Raw genomic sequence first — 20,284 nt, forward strand, 5'->3', positions numbered from 1 at the left:
ACACACACACACACACACACACACACACACACACACACACACACACACACCAATAAACTCCTTGACCTAGATCCAAAGATACGGCTATGGAAGCACAGGGGAGAGCTATAGGTGCAAGCTGAGGCTCTAATCTTGCTTTTCCAGCAGGCATTTCTATTGCCAAAGGGAGAAGCACTTTTTTTCTTTTCATTTTCTATACAGTGGGTAATTTTTCATGACACAATCTCTCACCCTGCACGCTGAAGATTGGGCTCACTATGGGTTGTTCTCCCTATCCTTGTCCTTCAGTCCTCCAGCCAACACAACCTGTTGTATCCCGTCATCTGGTCTGGTCCCAACTATTTTGTTCACTTCTGTTGCTGTCCCCTCACCCCGAACCTCTAAAAAGTACAGTTGTGGTCGATGGTAGTTTTTAGTTTTTTTGGCCCCTAAGTGCATGCAAATGTGTGTGTTTTTTTGATAAGTCTTTCACAGTCGCACAAGTTTGCTCTTACAGCTTTCCAATGGATGCAATATTTCTGTATCAATATCCTTGTCAGTGACAACTGTCAACACTAACAGATTGAGGAGGAATGACTGCAAATAGGCTAAACTGTAAACAATTGACAACTATCAGCTGAAAGCGATGGCCAGGGCGAAATGAGACTCCCTTTTAGAGCTACTGCAGCACAACAGCTATCAAAAATGTTCAGAAGGTAGCTGGATGGGAGGGAGGAAGTGGAGCCACAATGCAAGGAACACCCTATAGATCTGACTCAGTTGGCGACCTCTAAGTAAGTTTGGGAAACAAGGTAATCTCCTGTGACTCATTTACTCACAATTGGTAGCCCTTGTGCAATCTCAGTCAGTGGCAAACATGCACATACCAAATTAGTCCAGCTGATGACAGAAGGTACTACACAGAACATTCTCCTCACCTGCCCACTTTATATTACATACAAAAATGCAGATGGAATCCAATGGCTGTTTGAAGATTTTCTTTATGGGTTTTAATAACAGCAAATTATACCAAACCTGTTTGCCATAATCTGAGGACAAGTACTTTTAACTTAACAGAGGCCCACCCCATTGATGGAAATAAGTAAATGAATAAATAAATGTCAGGATGCATGAGTGGTTCTCCTCAAGCTAGACTTTTTTAAAAGCTCCTGGTCATCAAATCCAAGTCAGATGAGTGGCAGTTATAATTCTAAAGTCAGAGGTTTCATTTCAAAGTGGACAGGTGTGGTACTTACCCTCTGGAATAGGCTTTGGACTAGGGTAATCAACAGGCTTGGCTACGTCAACCACAGTAGAAGGCGTAGAAGTTTGTTTTTCAACTTGTGGCACTGGTGATTCACTTTTACTTGTTGGAACATTGGGTGTCAAAAATGAATTGCCATTTCCTTCTGGCAATCCCATTCCTGACCCCATACTAGGCAATGGAGATGGAAATGGAAGGTTGGAAGTAATTACGCCAGTAGGCCATCCGCAGAACTGAAGTCCCATTACAGGCAATCCTGACTTCATCTGCTATGCCAAAAACATTTTGAAAAATATTACCATTAATTCAACTGCAGCAGCTACACACTGTGGATGGATGGGTGAGGCACGACAATTATAATCCTATCAAAGTCATACACATGAGCTTGGTCCTAACTAATATTCTGCAACTGGAAAAGTGCTTTCCATCTGTGGATGAGACTCTGATCCAGTGCAGGTTCTACTGAGAGATGAGAGGAGGAAAGCAATTTACACCAACTTTCCCTCTTCTCTACAGCCCCCGTACCACCACTCTACCACATCATTAGAGGATGCTTCTGAACCAGATACTTGGAGCTGCAGGGAGAAAGGGGGAAATCAGTGAAAATTGCTTCCCACCTCTGGGAGCAACTGATGAGTGGAACATAGGTGCATGTTCATAACTGGGTGTTCTTCACTATGAGTGTGAAGCACTGAGGGAACACTGCTGCCAACACAGAACTGATATCCTATCCAAGGCTACAGTGTCTATACACCTAACTGCAGTGGCAGCTGGTGAGGTTTCTACTCTGCACTATGCTCATGCTCCAAATCTTTCAATCAGTGCAATATAATAAACAACCTCCATAATGGAGAAGTAACAATGCAAAGGCAAGGCAGAGCACAGTCCTCCCAGGAACCTAGCACACAGCAGGGATCTAACTCTGACTGGAGTTATGCCTGGAGATTTCCTTCTCTTGCTGCGCATAATAAACAATATTAAACTGGAAAATTCCCCAGGATTGCTCTCAGTCTTCTGGAGATAAATGCTAATTCCAGGAGGCTCCAAGACAATCCTGGAGGGCTGGCAACCAAAGAAAAACTATACAAATGTATAATTTTAAGAACATTCATACTTTCTCAAGAAACAGTCAAATAGAATTAATATTAAACACTGGAGATCTACAGAGCCATGTTAGATCTCTGGGTTCCTTTAGCCCACTTACTATCTCATACCTCAGAGAGCTCTTAGGAGGATAAAAGGGAGTTGAGGAAATGACGTGTCTGCCACTTGGAGGTTCTCGGAGAAAGAAATGTTTAGCATGATCCCCTGAAGGGAGGGAAGGGGCAATGAGCTACAAATGTAAACACAGACGCTTACTAGGCCAGATCTACCTAGTATGGTAATTGGGTTTGTTAGAGGAACCAGACCTCTTGCACAGGGAAAGGTGGAGGGATCTGCTCTACAGAATTGTGCCTTTTCTTCTCTATATGACACCTGGTTCTATAAGGCCTGGTGCGAAGACAAAAAGGGAACTGGGATCCAAGAGCTTGCCTTATTCAAGGCTCACTAGATTTATGTGACTGGCTGAAAGTTTCTTTATAGGTACTGACAGCTTCAGCTGAAGACTGTGATAATTCCCTGAGAAGAGGAACTCGGTGCTGAAATTCATTTGCTCCTTCCTCCTTTGCTGAGAAGTCTGGAGCCAGCGAGACCCACCATGCAAGTCTCTAGCCTGCTGGCATCTCCCATTTGAATGAAAAGCCAGTTTGGAACCAAAGTCGGATGTGAAAGAGAAGCAGTGAGACTGGATATCCAAATGAGAGTCGCAATTAATGAGCTTAGACTAGGTCACACAGAAATATTTCACAATTACACCTTTAAATGTATTATTTTCTTCTTTCTTGTGGGTGCCAAGTCCCATTTGAACCTATGGAGGAGTCTCCACTGCTAAAACCTGAACAGTCTACCTCTTCACTTACAGTTCTTCATCTTAACATTTTAAAAGGGGAAAAATACCAAGTTTTACCTATTTGAAAGATACACAATTGAACACTTTGAACTGTAATTTAATGCTTACCTGAAGGGGTGACAATGCAAATGGACTTAATCCCATTGGACTTGGTGAAGAGGCTGGACCAATCAGTGGAGATGGGACAGGTGAAGGTGACTTGGATGGAGAATGAGAATGAGGTGTTAGTGAAGCAGCAGCAGCAGCTGGAGAATCTATATGGGTAACTGATGTGTCATCACAAGGAGTTCTGGGTAAAAGGCTGAACCACTGTCTGCTCTTTTCTGTTAGAGTCTTTAACAGCTGGTCATTTGAAATTAACGGAGAACTGTAAAATTTCCCTGGCCCAGTTGCAACCGGAGTAAAGAGATTATTTGGATCTGACTTTTCACCACTATTTTGTGAAGCAGAGGCCTGGTGGCTGCAAAGTGAGGTTTTAGAGCTATTTTGATAAGATAAGGAGCAGCCATTTGCTGCGCTTCCATTGGCTTTTGGGCCTAGAATGTCAGAGTCAGGAGGCATCTTTGCTACCTCCAACAGTTTGCTTAGCTTTGAGAAAGAGCCTGGCTTTTGCAGGAACAGATTTGTGCTATCCTTCTCTTTCAGATCTTCTTTCTGATTACACTGATTTGTGTTTAAACAACTTAATTTTTCTTCTGAGGTCTCATACGTTTCTTCTTTGATATGAATACTTTTGGCTTTTTTCAACTTCTCTTTTTCTTTTGCAATTTCTTCCAGACCTATACACACAGAAACATAGTTATTTACTTAAATACCACCTTTTCTTTAATCATATGTCATAGGTAGAACACCTTTTCAACTATCTCCATGTACTCATTCAAAAAATATATTCCTCATTTACAAAAAAAGCCATAAAACACAAAGTAATGTCTATAGTGTGGTTTAATGCACTTTGGTTTTTAAAATATATTTTAAAATTGACTCTAAGAAACAAAAGTTTATAACCAGCATGAGTTAAACATACATATGTGGAGTCTGGTTTTATAGAAAATTGAGGAACTTGCTTCCTGCTAAGGCATTCAGGTTTGCACTGAAAGAGCTGTCCTATATATTACAACAACTGAGGTGGCAGACCAAAGTGGTGGAATTCTGGAATGGACTGGTCAATCTTTATACGAGGAAAGCATTTTTAATGCCTCTTTGGATTTGAAATAAACAAAAATACCTCCAGTGAGCTAGTATATTAAAAAATGTTATGCTAAACTTTTCTCCCTTATGTGCTACTTTGCTTGTTTTTAAGTTTTGCTAAACCTTTCTCCCTTATGTGCTTCTTTGCTTGTCTTTAAGTTTTCTTGCTTTAATGTTACAGAACATACATCCAACACCCTGTAGTTTCAAATTGTCAAATCAAGAAGTTTCCAACTTGAGTTTGCAATGTATTATATAATAACTGAAACAGCTCTAAGACACTTGAGGAGCTGGAAAGTATATTAAGATTTATCTAGACAATCCACTTGGCCCATCCCAATACAACATATTTGTCTCTGTGGCAGTCTTACAAATCCAAAAGCAAACACAAAACAGCAATGCTCAAACAGCTAGATGGAGATGAGCAGTGGCTCTGATGCCTTCCTTGCCTGTTTTTTGAAAGGCAGGATCATGTGCTTTTGTGCATGCCATGAGGACTCATATAAACATTGCAAATGCCTTATCATGGGTGCTGCCCTACAAATAGATGCCTCTGGTGCTCATGCAACCACATGTCCAAATATAATTCTTTCTGCTGGTTGGGAGAGAGAGCACATTTTCCCAATTCAGTATGACAAACAGACAAAGCAATGCGAGTGACTTCCCCACAGATGGCAATATCCCCTGAACAGAAGTGCTTTGATACAGGCAGTGGTATTTTTGCTAGCTAAGTACAGAATCTAACCACAACGATAAAAAACAAAAAAACCACTGCTTCTGCTGTCAGTTATCTTTCTTGTGGTCCTTCTAGACTTACAGAAAAAATGTTTAAAAAGAGGGAAAATCATATTTCAGTAATCCTATTTCCTGTTCCTTTTGATGTGATACTACTAATTACTCATTATTACTTCCAAAGAACCATAATGAATAGACATTATACTATTATAATTTAGATGCTAATATTATTAAAAAGTGTGGACTATCAGCCTCTGCTATCAAGTATTTTCTAGTTTTCCCAGTTTTGATCTAAGATCACTGAGAACAATCAGAACAGTGTAGATTAGCACCTCAATCCAGCTCTGCTCACACTTAGCTGCATTCCTTGTTTCACCAGCATGACATCCAGAGGCATGCAACATGGATGCACCGACAGCATCCTAATTTCAATCCCATTGATGCCCATAATTAAACACATACAAATATCCTCTTCTCTGCACTGGGGTGTTCATATTGTATTTTGACATCAATAACATGAAAAACTCTATTAGTCCTCTTTTTTAGCACAAAAGATCTGGTTTTTGTGCAAGCAGGAAAATTGATTCCCACATTTTTCTTCCTCTAGCCTTTTATCAAGTATCGACAACCATCAATAAGAATCTTCAGAATGAATAAATGGAGAGTGGCAGCAAAGGGAATGGACAAATGACAGGGAGAGTAAGTGCAGCTGCTTAATTACAGATAAGTGGAGTCCTGTGTTTAGTCTTTGACCTGCAAAGACGTTGCATTTCCTAAAAAATCTGAATTAATTTCAACAGGGGAAAAAAACATACTGTCCTAATTTTTGTGCCTTCTTCGCAACTGCTTCCAAAGAGTTCAATCTTTTTGATTATATTCTATTTGGATATTAGGAGTAGAGAGTTCCGATGGTAATTTGAGAAAGGCTGGATCTACAGCATGGGCAAAAGCTTAATTTGGGTGCCGCTGCTTGGATTCACTGCTTTTTCTGATTGTAGGTTCCACCTCTGTGTTTAGTTGCTGAGATATAAGCGTCTCATTAGCACTGTTTTTTGTTACATATGCCCAGAAATCACATTTGAAACATGGCACACAACAGAACAGGACAGATAGCTGCAAATAGGTGCACTCACAAATGCCCCAGCCTTCCATTTCAAGCTTGAAGCTTGCAGGGCTCACCACACCAATATATTATCTACAGCTATTTTACTGTGAAATAACTCCATTTCTCTGCAACCCTCAGAGGTCACCCAAAATAATTATCCCCTCTCTGCAAGTTTAGAATTATTGCTCTTTCTTCACAGCAACTTCGAAGGTGAGTGGTGACTCCTTCACGAACACTCTTGTAAGCCCCTTACAGGAGTCCCTGATACAGAAAAACCTCACAAACCTTCCAAATGATTCAGTTATTTCTAGGACTACATCATTACCTTCTCCGCTTTCCATGCCTTCAACAAAAATGCCCCCACATTGGGGCAGAATCCAGTATCGACGTCTGTAACGATCTTGGCCAAACATCATTGAACGCAAGGAGTGGGAAGCTTCAAATAACTTTCTTCTGTACTGGTTCTGTTGCTGTTGGGTTTTTGTAAAAAAAAAATAATGATTGTTGTTTTGTTACAAAGGGTTTTGTTTTGCTCTTTTGCAGTATTAAGCTAAAGCATAGCCAAAGAGACCTTTGGCTATTGAGTGATACAGAAATATAACAAATAAATAACAGGGATAGTGGACAAGTCAAAATATCATGACCCTTTCCAGACGTTTTTGGCTATTTCAGAAACAGTGTCTTGATTTTCCCTGCCCTTGAGAGTCAAATTGGCTATAAAGTACCACATTTGGAAAATCTGAACCAGGCTGAAAGATGCATTCTGCAAGGCTGCCTTCTGTGTTTTGCTACCAATTGCCAGAGAACAAAGGGATCAATGGTTTTCATTGCATGACAACAGATGAAATCTTATCAATTATGCAACACAGCAAATGGTGTGCATGTGTGCATGCGTGCGTGTGTGTGTGGTCATAAAACTGGCCAAGCCAATTGTAGCTCCTGATATAGAAATTAATGAGATATATCAACCAGCTTTGACAGGAAAATTATATTTAGGATGATATTATATAAAACTAGTGTTCAAATAAAAGAAAGGAAAAAAAAAACCCTTGCCTGAACTCTTACTGCCATGATTTTGTCATGCTCCTACTTCAGCTGAAGCAAAAAGACTGAGATGGAAGCAAATCATTCATATTTATAGGAACAGCTGGCAAGGAACAATCACCCACCTGCGGCATAGATGGGCTGGAAGCAAGATCCACAGTGCACTGCCACTTCCCTGGGACTGAGGTGCATTTAGACCCAAGGAAGTGCACTGATAGAGACTAAGCTTTTCCCTCCAGGGGCAAGTGGAATTAAACAGAACTTCTGCATAATGAGTCATATTCTGGTCTGAATTAAATCACTGTATTCTATCATTGATAATTTACTGCAGATATTACAGAACAGATTGCAAAACCTCTCCATTTCAAAAACAGTTTGCTATGTTGCATGGGAGAAAAACAAGTTTAAAGCCCTCTTCGACTCACAGAACTATTTTCACAGTTCTTTTGATCCTGGCGACTGACTTGCACACTGAAGGTCTGTGTAACAGGGCTACCCCAAAAAGAGTCGGGTGCAGTAGTTCAGCACTAGTAAGAACCCTGAGTCACAAGGCCTGCCCTGATCCCCAGCAGTCCATGCAGCAGAGTAGAGCACAATCCAAATAACAGATTACAGAGTGATGCTGCACAACCAGTTTTTGAAACCACATAATCAGCTCTGAAAAGAAGTGCCATCTAGATGCAGCCTTGCATTCCTGCACTCTCATTATTTCTCATAGGTTTAAATCAGGTCAAGAGCTTGCTTAAATTTTTTTGATTGTTTGTTTTGCTTTTGGACAGGTGGAAAGTTTAAAAAAGCACTAATGTCCTAACTTCCCTCCTCTTCCCCCACTTCCCATCAATACTGGAGCATGTTTGTTTCTTCCTCTTCACTGAAAGCCAGGTCCAGCTCTGGCCAATCCAGAAAAGTTAACTGAACACTATTTAAAGGCCTATTTAATAAAACTTGAAAGAATAACTGTTTATTAGCTATATTGCAGGTACCTAAATAAAAGGAGTAAAATGTCAATTTAGGGTGGCAGCTTACCTTAGTCAGTTTGTCAATCTGTTTCTCTAGCTCCTCCACACTTGCTGTCTGGTCCCCATCATCCTACCACCAATAAACAAAATTCAGCACTGCATTATTCTCCATATACTAATTAAGTTCCTGTAACCTGCTAAGGTAACATCAGAGTTTTGTAGGACATGCCTTTAAAATTATTAAGGCGTCACAAAATGAAAACAGGAGTGAACCAGCACAAATTTCAAATTGGTTTTTGGAGAATTTAGGCAAGCTCGAAACTCACTGGTTGCCCCATCCCTAGCTGTATTCCCATAAGACTCAATGCTCTGATCATGGTCTTGCCCTGTGCCAAGGCAGGTGTTGAGAAGAAGCTGCCATAGTAGTTGTATGGCTAACTGCTGGCAAGCAAGCCTTTGGCATAGAAGGCTTGTCACCCAGTCCCTGAGATCTCCTCTTTTTTCTACCACTGCTGAACTGGTTAAAGGTGCGTTAAAGTGTACAATCAAAAGAATTCTACTCATCCTCACAGAATTTCAAAACATTGACCTTTGAAATATATGGCAAATATAGCACTTGAATGACGTCTGACTCTCAACTGGGGCAGCCACCATGGCCATGCGCCATCAGTGCATCTGCTTTAACGAATTTGAGTTTCTCCCCACTACTTTGGTTATTGCCAACACCCATTGTTCAGTATTCTCTCAGGTGTTGCAAAACACTGTGATCAAACTTAGTTATATACCCTTAGACAGTCCCCTAATAGTGGCCAATCCCCTTAAACTCCACTCTTTGGCATACATCCTCAAGGATGGCAGATCTCCTAACGTATACCTCATAGAAAATGTCATGCTCCTGAAAATTCATTTTAAGTCTTTTTCTCATAATCAATAATGGAATCTGTTAGGCTAATCAATCAGCCTTTGAGGAGAGTTTAGAATTTTATTTCAACATTCATGTGAAAACAAAGTAACTTTATGAGATAAATGTGATATAATGAACACCATATACAGCTGCTATTGATCTTTTTATGAAAGACTGATTAAAGTTTATTGTTTTTCAATTCTTCTTGATGAATACACAAGCTGGCACTGCATAAGGAAAATATGAACCTAGGCCAGGATTTAAAGAACCATGAGATTAGCTCAGGGGGCCAAGGGTGTTTCACATTCCTCCCCTCCTCCCCCAAACAGCAGACTAGCAAACTCCTTTTGAAACAGAGGGAAGTTTCAAAAGCAGCTGTTAAAAAAAAGTTTAGAAATCCAGCACAAACCTCTCATGATAAGCAACTCTTTGTGTCTTGGCCCTAGGTTGGAGAGATTTCATCAAATTGTAATTCTATAGAATCAATTCTTGGGAGCTATACATATACCATCTACACCCTGGGCACTTCTATAACAATAATAAAAACAGTTATGCTTGAGGTTCTTTAATTACTAAATTGATTTTAAAGTCTAGGAGGCTTGTAAAACTCTAGTCACAGATATCTGTAAATCTCAACATGGACGGGCCATCTAGTATTTATCAGAATTCCTCACCTCATCTTCACAAATATCTGCTTTCTTTCCCTTTTTGTCATCTTTGTCATCTTCCTCCTCATCCTCTTCATCTGCTTGCTCATCACTATAATCGTCATCGTCGTCATCATAATCACTGTCTCCTCCCTTCCGTCTCCTTTTTCGGCCTGCCGTGGGTGTACCTAGGGAATGTTGTTCTTCTCCTAGATCGCCTCCTCCCGTAACATCTCTTTTGCCCGTTTTCTTAGCATGGATGATTCTAAGCCTTTAAACACATGGTAGACACATGGCATGATGAAGCGTCGTTATAGTGTACACAGAACTCCTCTGAGCTTCACTGAGGGAAGAACTCTCAGTACATTATCTCATTTATTATCAACACTTAAAATAGGAAGCCTTGGGCCCCTCAGAATGTATTTAACCCAGGTCTGCATGACTTTGCATATCCTGTAGTGCTGCATAAAGGATTCTAGGACAAAAAAAGGTTTCTCAGAGGTCTTCCTACATGCCTGAAAGAGCACCATATGCTGTGATCCTTTTTTGGTCACTTCTTAAATATCTGTTGTTTTTCCATATACATTTTAAAAGTCCACTGTCCATTATTAGTGTTGGAAACATCAGAAACTCAAGTAACACAGATGACAATAAGCTTGACACTTTATCACAACTATATGAATACAAATCTCTGTATTTTACACAGTGTGGTATTTTATGAAGCCTTACCTAGGAGGCTAATCTTGTAGAATTCTGGGCTGCAAAAGCTTTAGTTTCATTTTTATGAAACAAAAGAAACTTACATACCAGTAAGTACAGTTGTAGTAGCCCTTCCTCATCTCTTACCCTATAAAACAAGATTCCATACAGCAGATGTTACAGCTCAGCTACCAGGTATCTTGCAGGCAAATATTCTGAAACAGCCTAGGTAGGTACTTCAATAGCCAGGTCGAATGCCTTTGCTTAACATTATAGCATATAACAGAATTTGAAGAGATATGAAAAAGTATGGTTGAAAAAGGCAAGGATTTTATAAGAAAGAAAAGGAAGCAGGAAGAAGACGAAACAGGATGGCAAAAGTAGATAAATTTTGATAAACCAATGCTGCCATGTAATCATGCAGTCTCTTATTCTTCCATTCTTCTTCCATCCTACAAAACGGTATTCCATACAGCAAGTAGATAGGATGCAATGCAGTTGGCTCCTTAAAAAGCAGCTTGGAAGAAAGCCCATGATTAAATAAGGAACCAGATTTGAGGTTGACTAGGGTGAGTAGAAAGAAAGAAAGAAAGAAAGAAAGAAAGAAAGAAAGAAAGAAAGAAAGAAAAGAATTATCTAGTATTTCTCATTGTTTTCAATCAATTAATGGCACCTCTGTTCTTCCAGACCAAAAGCTGCAAGTTGTTGTTTTTAACTCTACTTGGCAGGCAGTCAAGGGTCCATTGTTTGTCAAAGGACATAATGGAATAAAACTGCTTAAGACTGAAAATTCTTTAGATTATTTGGAAACAAAGTGATGTTGGTACCTCAGCTCTGAATGTCTGCATTGCAATTCCTGATAACTGCAAAATTGGTTATCGAGTGGCCTTTCTCAGAAATAAGCTGTTAGAATATCCCATTCTAAATATTACAGACTGGAATAAACATTTTTATTGATTTGACAGCTATCTTCTTGAAAATATGCAGGAAAAATTAACTACAATTAGGAAGCAGAGAGAATCTAGTCTGGAAATGTTCTGTACCTAGACTGATTTTCACCACATACCCTGGGAAAGGTGATGTTTAAAGGTATGAGTAAGACCAACCTTCTACTGGTAACACTATGCATCAAAAGAGAAATTTTCAAGGCTATACATTATAGGCACAAGCTACCGACAATCACTGACAGCTTGGTATTACATACCATATGGTACTGTTGCGCTTTCTCAAATTCCAGAAATTTTCTGTCTAGAAATTACTGCAGTTAAATAAGTTCTATAGCTTTTAATTTGTCTGTGCAATGAACTGCAAGAAGTAACTACAAAGAAGTTTCTGCCAGAAGGCAATTATTTCAACTAAATATGATTTCAATTGTGATGCGTATCACCCATCTAAAATATCAGTGGTAGAACTAGGCCATTTACCACACAGTGCCCCCAAATCATTTTACACAGGATAAAATCACAGCATCAATACAGACAGCAAAGGTGCCAGATTGTTATCTTAAAGAAATGTTTTAGGCCACTAAAGAACTACTGATTTCTTCTATGTTTCGCAAGAAGCATTTTCCAGCTGTCATAACAAACGTAACTGCCATTTAAAAGAATCACACTTATCTCCTTTCAACTCTTTATTATAGGTCAGTATTGCTTTGAACATAACAGATCTGGAATTCCTTTAGTCTGAACAGGATAGGTTTATGATTCCTTAACACTTGTGAAACCCACTGTCCTACTGATAGTGTAGAGAATACAATACTGAACATTGACCAGGAAAAAAAAGATAAAAATTGCTGCTCAGGAAATGAAGCTCAGTCAATGATCTTGAGTTGGTAATTATCTCTCAGCCTAACCTACCTCACAGAACTGTTGTTGAAATAAAGGTAATTAGAGGAAGAGTCATGCATACTGTCTTAAGCACCTTGGAAGAAGGATGGGATAAAAAAATATTAAATAAATATTTCAGATACATAAGAGATAAGTCCAATATAAATAATGTTCATCTTCTAGTTAGGTGCTGCTGAACCCTGCATTTTCTTGATTGTCTTATGGCAAAGAGTGTGTGTGTGAGCACATATGTAAATATATACATTTAAATCTTCACCGGAGAGCCAAAACATCATACAGAAACAAAAGCTTTATCTTCTGCTAAAGCTAAGGATGAAGGATGGAAAAGCTGAAAGAAGAAAATTACAACATCTAGGATGAAATAAAACAGAAAGGGAGCGTTCGCTTAAGGCTGATCAATGAAAATATTTCTCCACTGGAGTGTTCTTAAGACCTCAACAGATGCAAAGTGAAACAGTTTAAAGCTGATGACCATAAGATAGAAAAAAGTATCTATAGTCTAAAGGACATGTAATATCTGACTGAATGAAGAAGGAAAGAACCAAATTGTCACACACATTTGCAGGGGGAAAGGAAGGCTGAGGGTAGAAATAACAAAGAAGAAAAGATTTAGAAAAGCAAAGAAATCCTGTTTATGAAGGATTGTTTGTTGACGGTTGGAAAGGAGAGGCAGAAGAAAGGAAAAAAGCCACCATGACCTCCACTCCAATCTAGTACTTACATTTGCTGAAAGGACAGGAAAGAGAACATGGAGTTGCCCCTGAGGCGAGAGGCAGCAACCAGGCATCCTCCCAAAGGGGGCTGCTGGGCACCACCAAGCTTTCATTTGGCCCTTTCATTTGGGCAGGATGATGAGGCTTATGCAGCATGGTTCTACAGGGACACCAGTGGTGGAGGTGCCCCAGCAATACAACCATGAATCTGCATGAACTGGGAACCAGTAAAACATTAGCACAGTTAATATATTTGTCTGTCTGCCATTTCTTTTAGGTCTCTTTTTACTTCCTGTATGTCTCTCCTCTTGTTCTCCTTCCTTCTTCTGAGATGCATTGGGTGGGGGGGGGGGGGGGGGGGGGAGAAATCAGATTAGCAATACAAGCACTGAAAAATTCCTTGATTTGCTGGACATGAAAGAAAAATGGTGCAGAAGAAAGAAAAAGAGTCTGGCTATGCATACCACATGGCTATGCATTCTACCTGTGATCCAGTTATTTCAACTTAAAATTCTTTGGCAGCTGGAGCTATTATACTTGCTGTATGGAATTTTGTTTTGTACAATGGAAAAAATAGAGGGAATAAAATCATCAACCTTCAAAACTTGACAGTTTGCCCAGTAGCAAACAGATAAGATTACCTCAGTAACTGAATTATTCTGTAGATATGCCACATGCCAGCAAATACTTAGCTTCCATAACAAAATCTGAGGTATTTTAATTAATTAGCTAAGCAATTTTCAAGTTTTTAAGGTGATTATAGAATAATAATCTGACCCTATACATTCTCTTTCAGAATAAAGGTAAATTACTAGGATAGTTCCAATCAGTTTATAGGACTGTCAATAACAATTCAACAGCTCCAGATATCTTCAAATGAGAAACAGTCTTCTTCTTTTCAAAGAATACAAAATGACTTTTCTCCTATCCTGAATCCTCCTAATTTGCTAAACTCCATGTGTCTTTAATAGGTTGTAAAAGATAAGCTATGGGCTTTCCAAATTTAATTTCCCATCTTAATTCAATAAAAGGAGTTTATATGTGTTTGTGTGTGTACACCCACACACCCTTACATACACACATATATGTATATGAACATACCATGATTTGTGTTTAGAATTAATCTATAAACAATTTAAACAAAAACAAACTACTGGAATATTTAAAAGAAATATCACTTACTTTCGAAGTTTGCCTTCAACCATCCACTTATCTCTCCTTAAATTTGACATATAATCTATGTTCTTATCTATTTCACTGTTAAAGCAAAAGAAACAAACTCTTAATTATTTAAATGTTTTAAATACCTGGAAGAATTTCTCTCTATTCATTTATACCTGCTGCACATTAAACCTACTATCTATAATAATAAAAGATCTGGCTGCCCATCCATTGACGCTATAGAGCCATAACCACGAAACCTAGAATCCTGACACTTGACATTCATATTAAGAGGACTCTAAGTATTTGTGCAGTCTTCTGGTTAATTAATGAAAATGAGTCCATGTGGTAGAAACAGGCAATAACATCCAGCCTTCATCCAGTAGAGGAAGACATCACTAATCAGCACTTAGCTTTGCAGTCAATAGGGACTGAAACCAGAGGAGATTACTAGGTTGAGAGAGAGAGTTATGTGCCTGCTCCTTCTTGCTGTTGGGCAGCCCCTGGAGTTCACTGACATTCAGGGGGCAATGGGGGTATGCTGTGGCAGGAGCCATGCCTAAGGGTGCCAGGTGAGGCAAGCATAATGCATCCACCTCTAACCATTGTATAAGTCTGCTTGAAAGTGTCACTGTCTCAAACTAAGGGCTGCTCCAACCCATGAGAAGCAGATTAATTCACTAGCTGAGCTATAAATAAATTATATGGCTGGATAAAGATACCACGTGGTAGACAAGTACAACCACATCAACAGTGTTTTGTTAGGCAAAATACCTTTGAGAATTGCTGCTTATGTAGCGACACCCAGCAGGCTGATACAGAATTTGAGGTTGAAACTGTTACATGCAATGTAGGAAAATTATTAATGATTTTTTATTATTTATTTTATCAACCTAGCCAGAAACAAATGTAAGGTGCAGAACATGCACAAAGAGCTAAATATTTATTTACCTGATAACGCTTTTACTACATGCTAACTCATTTACAAGGAAGGCAAGCACGGAGGCTTTTTGAGCTGGTGTGTGTGCCTGAAAAGCTTTAGTTTTCAAGCTTTCTGTGAGTTCGGTTTGCCCACAATGGCCTTCCATAAATATCTGCAGGATTTCGGACACGTTGTCTCTGTTGATGCCAACATTCAGCAAATGATCCCCAAGAATGGTTTTGGCCTAGGGGGAAAAGTGTGCTCATAAATAACTGTACACAAAACATTTTAAGAGCCACAGCAAAAATGTAACACACATTGTAGTTTTTTGGTGGCGAAAAGAAAAGGTGCTATGCCACATGCCATCTGACCATTTGTCTCCTCTCCTCAGTTATTCTCACAAATGCAACAAACTAATTTGTCAGCTTCTTTATTTGTAGGAAATTTATATGCTACTTATTATTCAAAAGCTCTGCCCAAGTGGCTTCCACTTCTCGGGCTTGGCTGAAAAACTGTTGCCAAAAAGATTTCTGCGTCAAGGTTCCTTCTAAGTAACTTACCTGCAAAATCTCTACACTGATTTTTCAAAACATGAAAGAGGAATAAGAAAAGGCTTAAAGTAGGGCAGGTGCTGAGAGTAAAAGTGTCCCAAACATTTTGGAGTATGGACTTAGATGACTCTTGATTGCAGCAGTAATCTATAACCATGAAATCAGCTGAGTGGAGGCAAGCTTGTTAAAGGGATGTCTGAAAAATAGTGGCTTGAAGAGGCCTGGAAAACTAAATTGTACTTACCTATGAATTCCACTGATGACAGCAGAAAATATCTTTATTAAAAGGTTGTCTAATAAAACAATTAATTTATGCTTTGATAACATATGAAGCTGCAAGCTTGCAAGCTAGAACCCTAACTTTGTAGCTGTATTCCCTGCAGAAAACCATCACGTGGGCCAATCAGAAAAGCAGGGAGGAAGCAATAGAGGGTGCTGGAGAGCTGTGGTGAAGTCTTAGCAGTCCAGACTTTCACAACTTGCTGCCCTCCACTTGTGCTGCACTACAGTTCCCATCACCAGTGACAGTGCTGTCTTTGACCAGTGTAGCTGGGGATGATTTGAGTTGTGGGCCAACACATTTGAAGAATGCCAGGTTTAGAAAGGGGAGTGCCCAGGACATCTAATCTGCTTGGAACCTGTTGAGCTGGTCTCAAGAAGGAATACATTTATACCATTTAGCTAGTTTCCTGGTCATGTTCTTCCAAAAGGAGAAGGAAGGGAAGGGAGTCAATTCTATCTGGCATACCAGTTCAACCCTCTCCAAAGTATTATTATTATTATTATTATTATTATTATTATTATTATTATTATATTGTTCCTAGTGCCACATTTTCACCAAAATCTCAAGGGTTTTCTACATAAAAGTTTTACCTAGCATAATTTAGCAAATTGCTGTCCATGGAGAAGGAAAGAAAGGTAGCTGTAGAAAGACATAAAAAGTGATTGTATGTACTAATTCAGTTCTCCATGTAGCTCAAACAGCACGAGAGAGTTATCAGCAGACTTGGGGGAACCCCAAAACACTCCAATGAAAACAGAGCATGCTCAGTACCACAGCAGCATTTGTTGCATGTCTCACTTGTTCCAGTCTAATAGGAATAGGATTTTTTTTATGATTAGCTTGGTTCCCAAATGATGTGCTGCTATTTAAAGATGCACTGCTATTACAAACCAACACCTGACTAATTCTTACAGCAAGCTATTAACACTGGGCTGGATCACTTCAGAACATAGTTGTGGAACATCATTTGATAGAATATTCCTCCTCAAACACATCAAAAAATAATCCTTGCATAGAGAAAATCAATGGTTCTAGTCTCTTAGTGCTAGTATTCTCATGTAGAGGATTTTTTGTTTCATTTTTTTCCATTATAAGAGAGCCCATATGAAGTGGTATGTTCTCATTCTTTGCAAGAACTGAAACACAGACTGCACATAATAATTATTAATATCACCACTAAATTACCATGAAAGATTATCAGATCTTTAGTGATTACCAATAAAGATGCTACCACATTGTTCATTACCTTATATCCTGTTATTAGTCCTGGATCACAAATCGCAGCTGAAAGCAGCCTCACAAGCAAATCTTGTACTTCTCCCATACTATCTCCCATATTTAAGAGGCCCTCTTGGAGAACACTTAAAGTCGGGACATCCAGGTTCACGTCAAAGCCAAGAACTTTACCAAAGTTGCGCAGAAACTGCACCACCATGAGACAGTCTGAAAATGTGCTTCCAGAGAGAACCAAACCTGGAATCCGAGGCAACTCTGGCAAAGGCTAGAATAAATGAAAATCACTTATAAAGCTTTATGCAACATTTGCAGTCAACTATACAAAACTTGCAGGGAACTGCTCAGTTAATCACTGGAACAGCAAGCAAGTTCTTGCTAACCTAGCAAGTTAAGAGCTCTTACATTTAGGGGCATGCAAACTCGTTCCAGCTTGTCCTGAAAATAAATAAGGCTTTTTTCAAGAATCCAGTTGGGTCAGGCAAATCAATATGAATATTTTTTAAAGGCTAGATTTGGCCACCATGCCTCCTTCCCTACTAGTCAAAACAACGTTAGCTCATTAAAAGAAAAGGGGGGAAATGGGAGGCATCCTACCAACATGGGACAAGCCCAATGGAGCCTTTTCTCAGGTTTGAATGGCATTCAGAGCATCACTTCTCAATAGAGATTGCGGTCAAGGCCATGGTGAATCAACGAAACCCCTGCAATCAATTACAACTCCCAGTTTCCTACTTTACGCCAGGTGTCCTACTTTACAGAGGGCGTCTTTGATTTGAAATGTGGCCCAATTCAACATCAGTTTAAAAGGTAAAAGAGCAGGGTCTCCAAGCAGCTCAGAAACACTCAGCACTTTGAGAGCAGACTGAACACCACCTACTCTCAAGATTTCCCCAGGATTGACACATACTGTTGTTGATGTCGTTAGTCGTGAAGTCGTGTCCGACCCCATGGACAACATTCCTCTATACTGTAATTCTACTTAAATTATAGTGATTCTTTCTGTATTTCCATCCATGTATCTACATTCACATATGCACATTTTATGAAAACCTGTATGCTTTTTGTCCACTTTTTGTGTGATGCAACTAATGTATAAGTAGACGCCTTGTCCTAAGAAAGGTCTAGAGCTACAGGTACCCAGAAGAAAGCTTGGCTGCTCAGAAATATTAGCTTGCATTTAACAATCAGGCCCGGGCCCTTTACTTGTAAAGATATAAGCAAAGGGATATAGACCCACTTCCCTTCATCACAGTTAGGAGTTCATCCAAAGCTGCCACACTCTTAGAAATAGAAGCAGAAAAGATAAAATCAACCAAGGGCTTTACCACACTTTGCTTTGAGATAGATATAATTCAATGCAAGGCTGCCTCTTGGTCTCTTAATCAAAGTCAATAGGTGTTCAATGGCACATAACCACAACATAGGCAGCATTCCAGATCACAGCATGTTGGACAGTTGGGCAAATACTGCCTGACAAATATATGTTTTAGTTGGTTTCTTGGGGAAAAATGAGCTTCCCTAAAGAAAAGTATTCCCTTGTGTTACTAAAAATTCTAAGCTGCTGCACTATTTATTGACTTTCCAGAAAGCCCACGAGGAATAAGGACTTAGTCCTATGCATGTTTAGACAGAGAAAAGATGCTGCTTCTCCCCATGCACAAGGCTGCACCTCAATAAATTAACTGGAATTCTGCTGGAGCAGACCAAAGGGCAACTCTGGTCCAACTTCCTGTTTCCCAGACTGGGCAGCCACATGCCCATAGGGACCTCGCAAGCTGGACATGAGGCCAATAGCTACAGAACTTTAAAGAAGCATGACAGAAGCTGCTGGAGGGTTCTAAAATGCCTAGCCTGATGCAAGTCACTAAATAAGCCCTCTGAAAGACACATTTTAATGACAGTACTTCTAATTTTAATACCAAACCAAACATACTGTCCCAATATTTACTTTAGAACTACAATTTGAACATACTTAAATGTTAAAGTAATATTATCAAGCCATCTAAAGTAAAAATGGGAATGATTTTAAGGACGGCTACACTAAGAAAAATTAATTATTGTAACAATGGTGGATGAAGGAAAAGAAGAGCAGCATGAAAAGAAGCAAGGAAATAAAAAGTAAATTTACATTATTCTGATTACCTTCTGGTCTGCTAAGCACATATCTTCATTAGGCTTCTTTAGCTCCTTAGCCATTTCTAATTCCAATCTTCGCTGTTCCAGTTTACGCTCTTTATTTAATCTCTTTTCATCACGTTTTTCTTGTTTTAACCGCTCTTTCTCCTTAAATAGCACAGAAAGGATAGAAAATTAAACCCATACATTCCACTTACAAAGGAATAATTTAAGGATTGGAAAAGCAGCAGTTACAGATCTTAAAAATCACCACAGCAATTAAAACACTTGGATTATATGAAGGCAAGGGACAAAAGACACACCCAAATTTTAAAACATGGAGGCACCCATTCTGCAGGTGAGAAGATCTGCAGTATTGCTTTTTTTCCCAAGCAGACACTGACCTTTACAAGAAACATCCATTTTCCAAAGAAGATAGTAGGCAGACAGGGTATCCAGTGCTTAATTCATGACACAACTTAGTAAACCAGTTTGGAATATGTTTTCAGGACTGTGAATGAGCACTACAATATGTGAAGTAACAGTAACATAAGCAAGTGTCCCATCAGAGTAAAAGTTGTCTTTCTCTCACCACTTAGGAACCAGAGCCTGTCCTTAAGCACTCTGGGTGAAGGAGCATCTTTTCCAGAGTTAGGAGCAAGATGACTGGGCAAACCCAAGGCTCTGAATTGTGTTTTAAGGAAATATAACTTCGGTGTGCCTTCTACTTCACATGTAAGATAGAAAAGTATCTCTGCCAACCAACACTTAAGAGCAGAGCAGGTTTGAAGACTCATCTGAATGGTATAAATGGGTATATATGCTGGTATATTTGTCAAACCAAACCTTTTAAACATTTAGGATACATTTGTTTAATCTTAATGATCTCTTAAGCAAGCAGAAGCCACTTTTGTTCTCATAACACATGACCTCCTTTCTTGAAAATATCTAACCCTCCTCAGTAGTGAATATCCAGAATGA

At 39.3% G+C, this 20,284-nt stretch overlaps 1 protein-coding gene across 18 annotated transcripts in view; it reads right to left on the minus strand.

Moving 5' to 3' along the window:
- The window catches only part of LOC123021762 (bromodomain adjacent to zinc finger domain protein 2B-like), a 153,232-nt gene that overhangs the window by 14,983 nt on the left and 117,965 nt on the right, over positions 1-20,284 (minus strand). For 12 of the 18 annotated variants that reach the window (XM_044426811.1, XM_044426809.1, XM_044426810.1 and 9 more), the window contains 9 exons: positions 19,331-19,471; positions 17,199-17,453; positions 15,148-15,362; positions 14,218-14,292; positions 9,804-10,047; positions 8,293-8,355; positions 6,548-6,692; positions 3,303-3,973; positions 1,236-1,512 (listed from right to left, as the gene is read on the minus strand). In XM_044426811.1, the coding sequence (XP_044282746.1) occupies positions 1,236-1,512; positions 3,303-3,973; positions 6,548-6,692; positions 8,293-8,355; positions 9,804-10,047; positions 14,218-14,292; positions 15,148-15,362; positions 17,199-17,453; positions 19,331-19,471 (2,086 nt within the window). The remainder of the gene's footprint in view (positions 1-1,235; positions 1,513-3,302; positions 3,974-6,547; positions 6,693-8,292; positions 8,356-9,803; positions 10,048-14,217; positions 14,293-15,147; positions 15,363-17,198; positions 17,454-19,330; positions 19,472-20,284) is intronic. The other 6 variants (XM_044426808.1, XM_044426817.1, XM_044426805.1 and 3 more) reach the window with 2 other exon arrangements.

This window comes from Varanus komodoensis, unplaced genomic scaffold (assembly GCF_004798865.1).
Source record: "Varanus komodoensis strain SLA01 unplaced genomic scaffold, ASM479886v1 scaffold183, whole genome shotgun sequence".
In the NCBI taxonomy this organism is placed as follows: domain Eukaryota; kingdom Metazoa; phylum Chordata; class Lepidosauria; order Squamata; family Varanidae; genus Varanus; species Varanus komodoensis.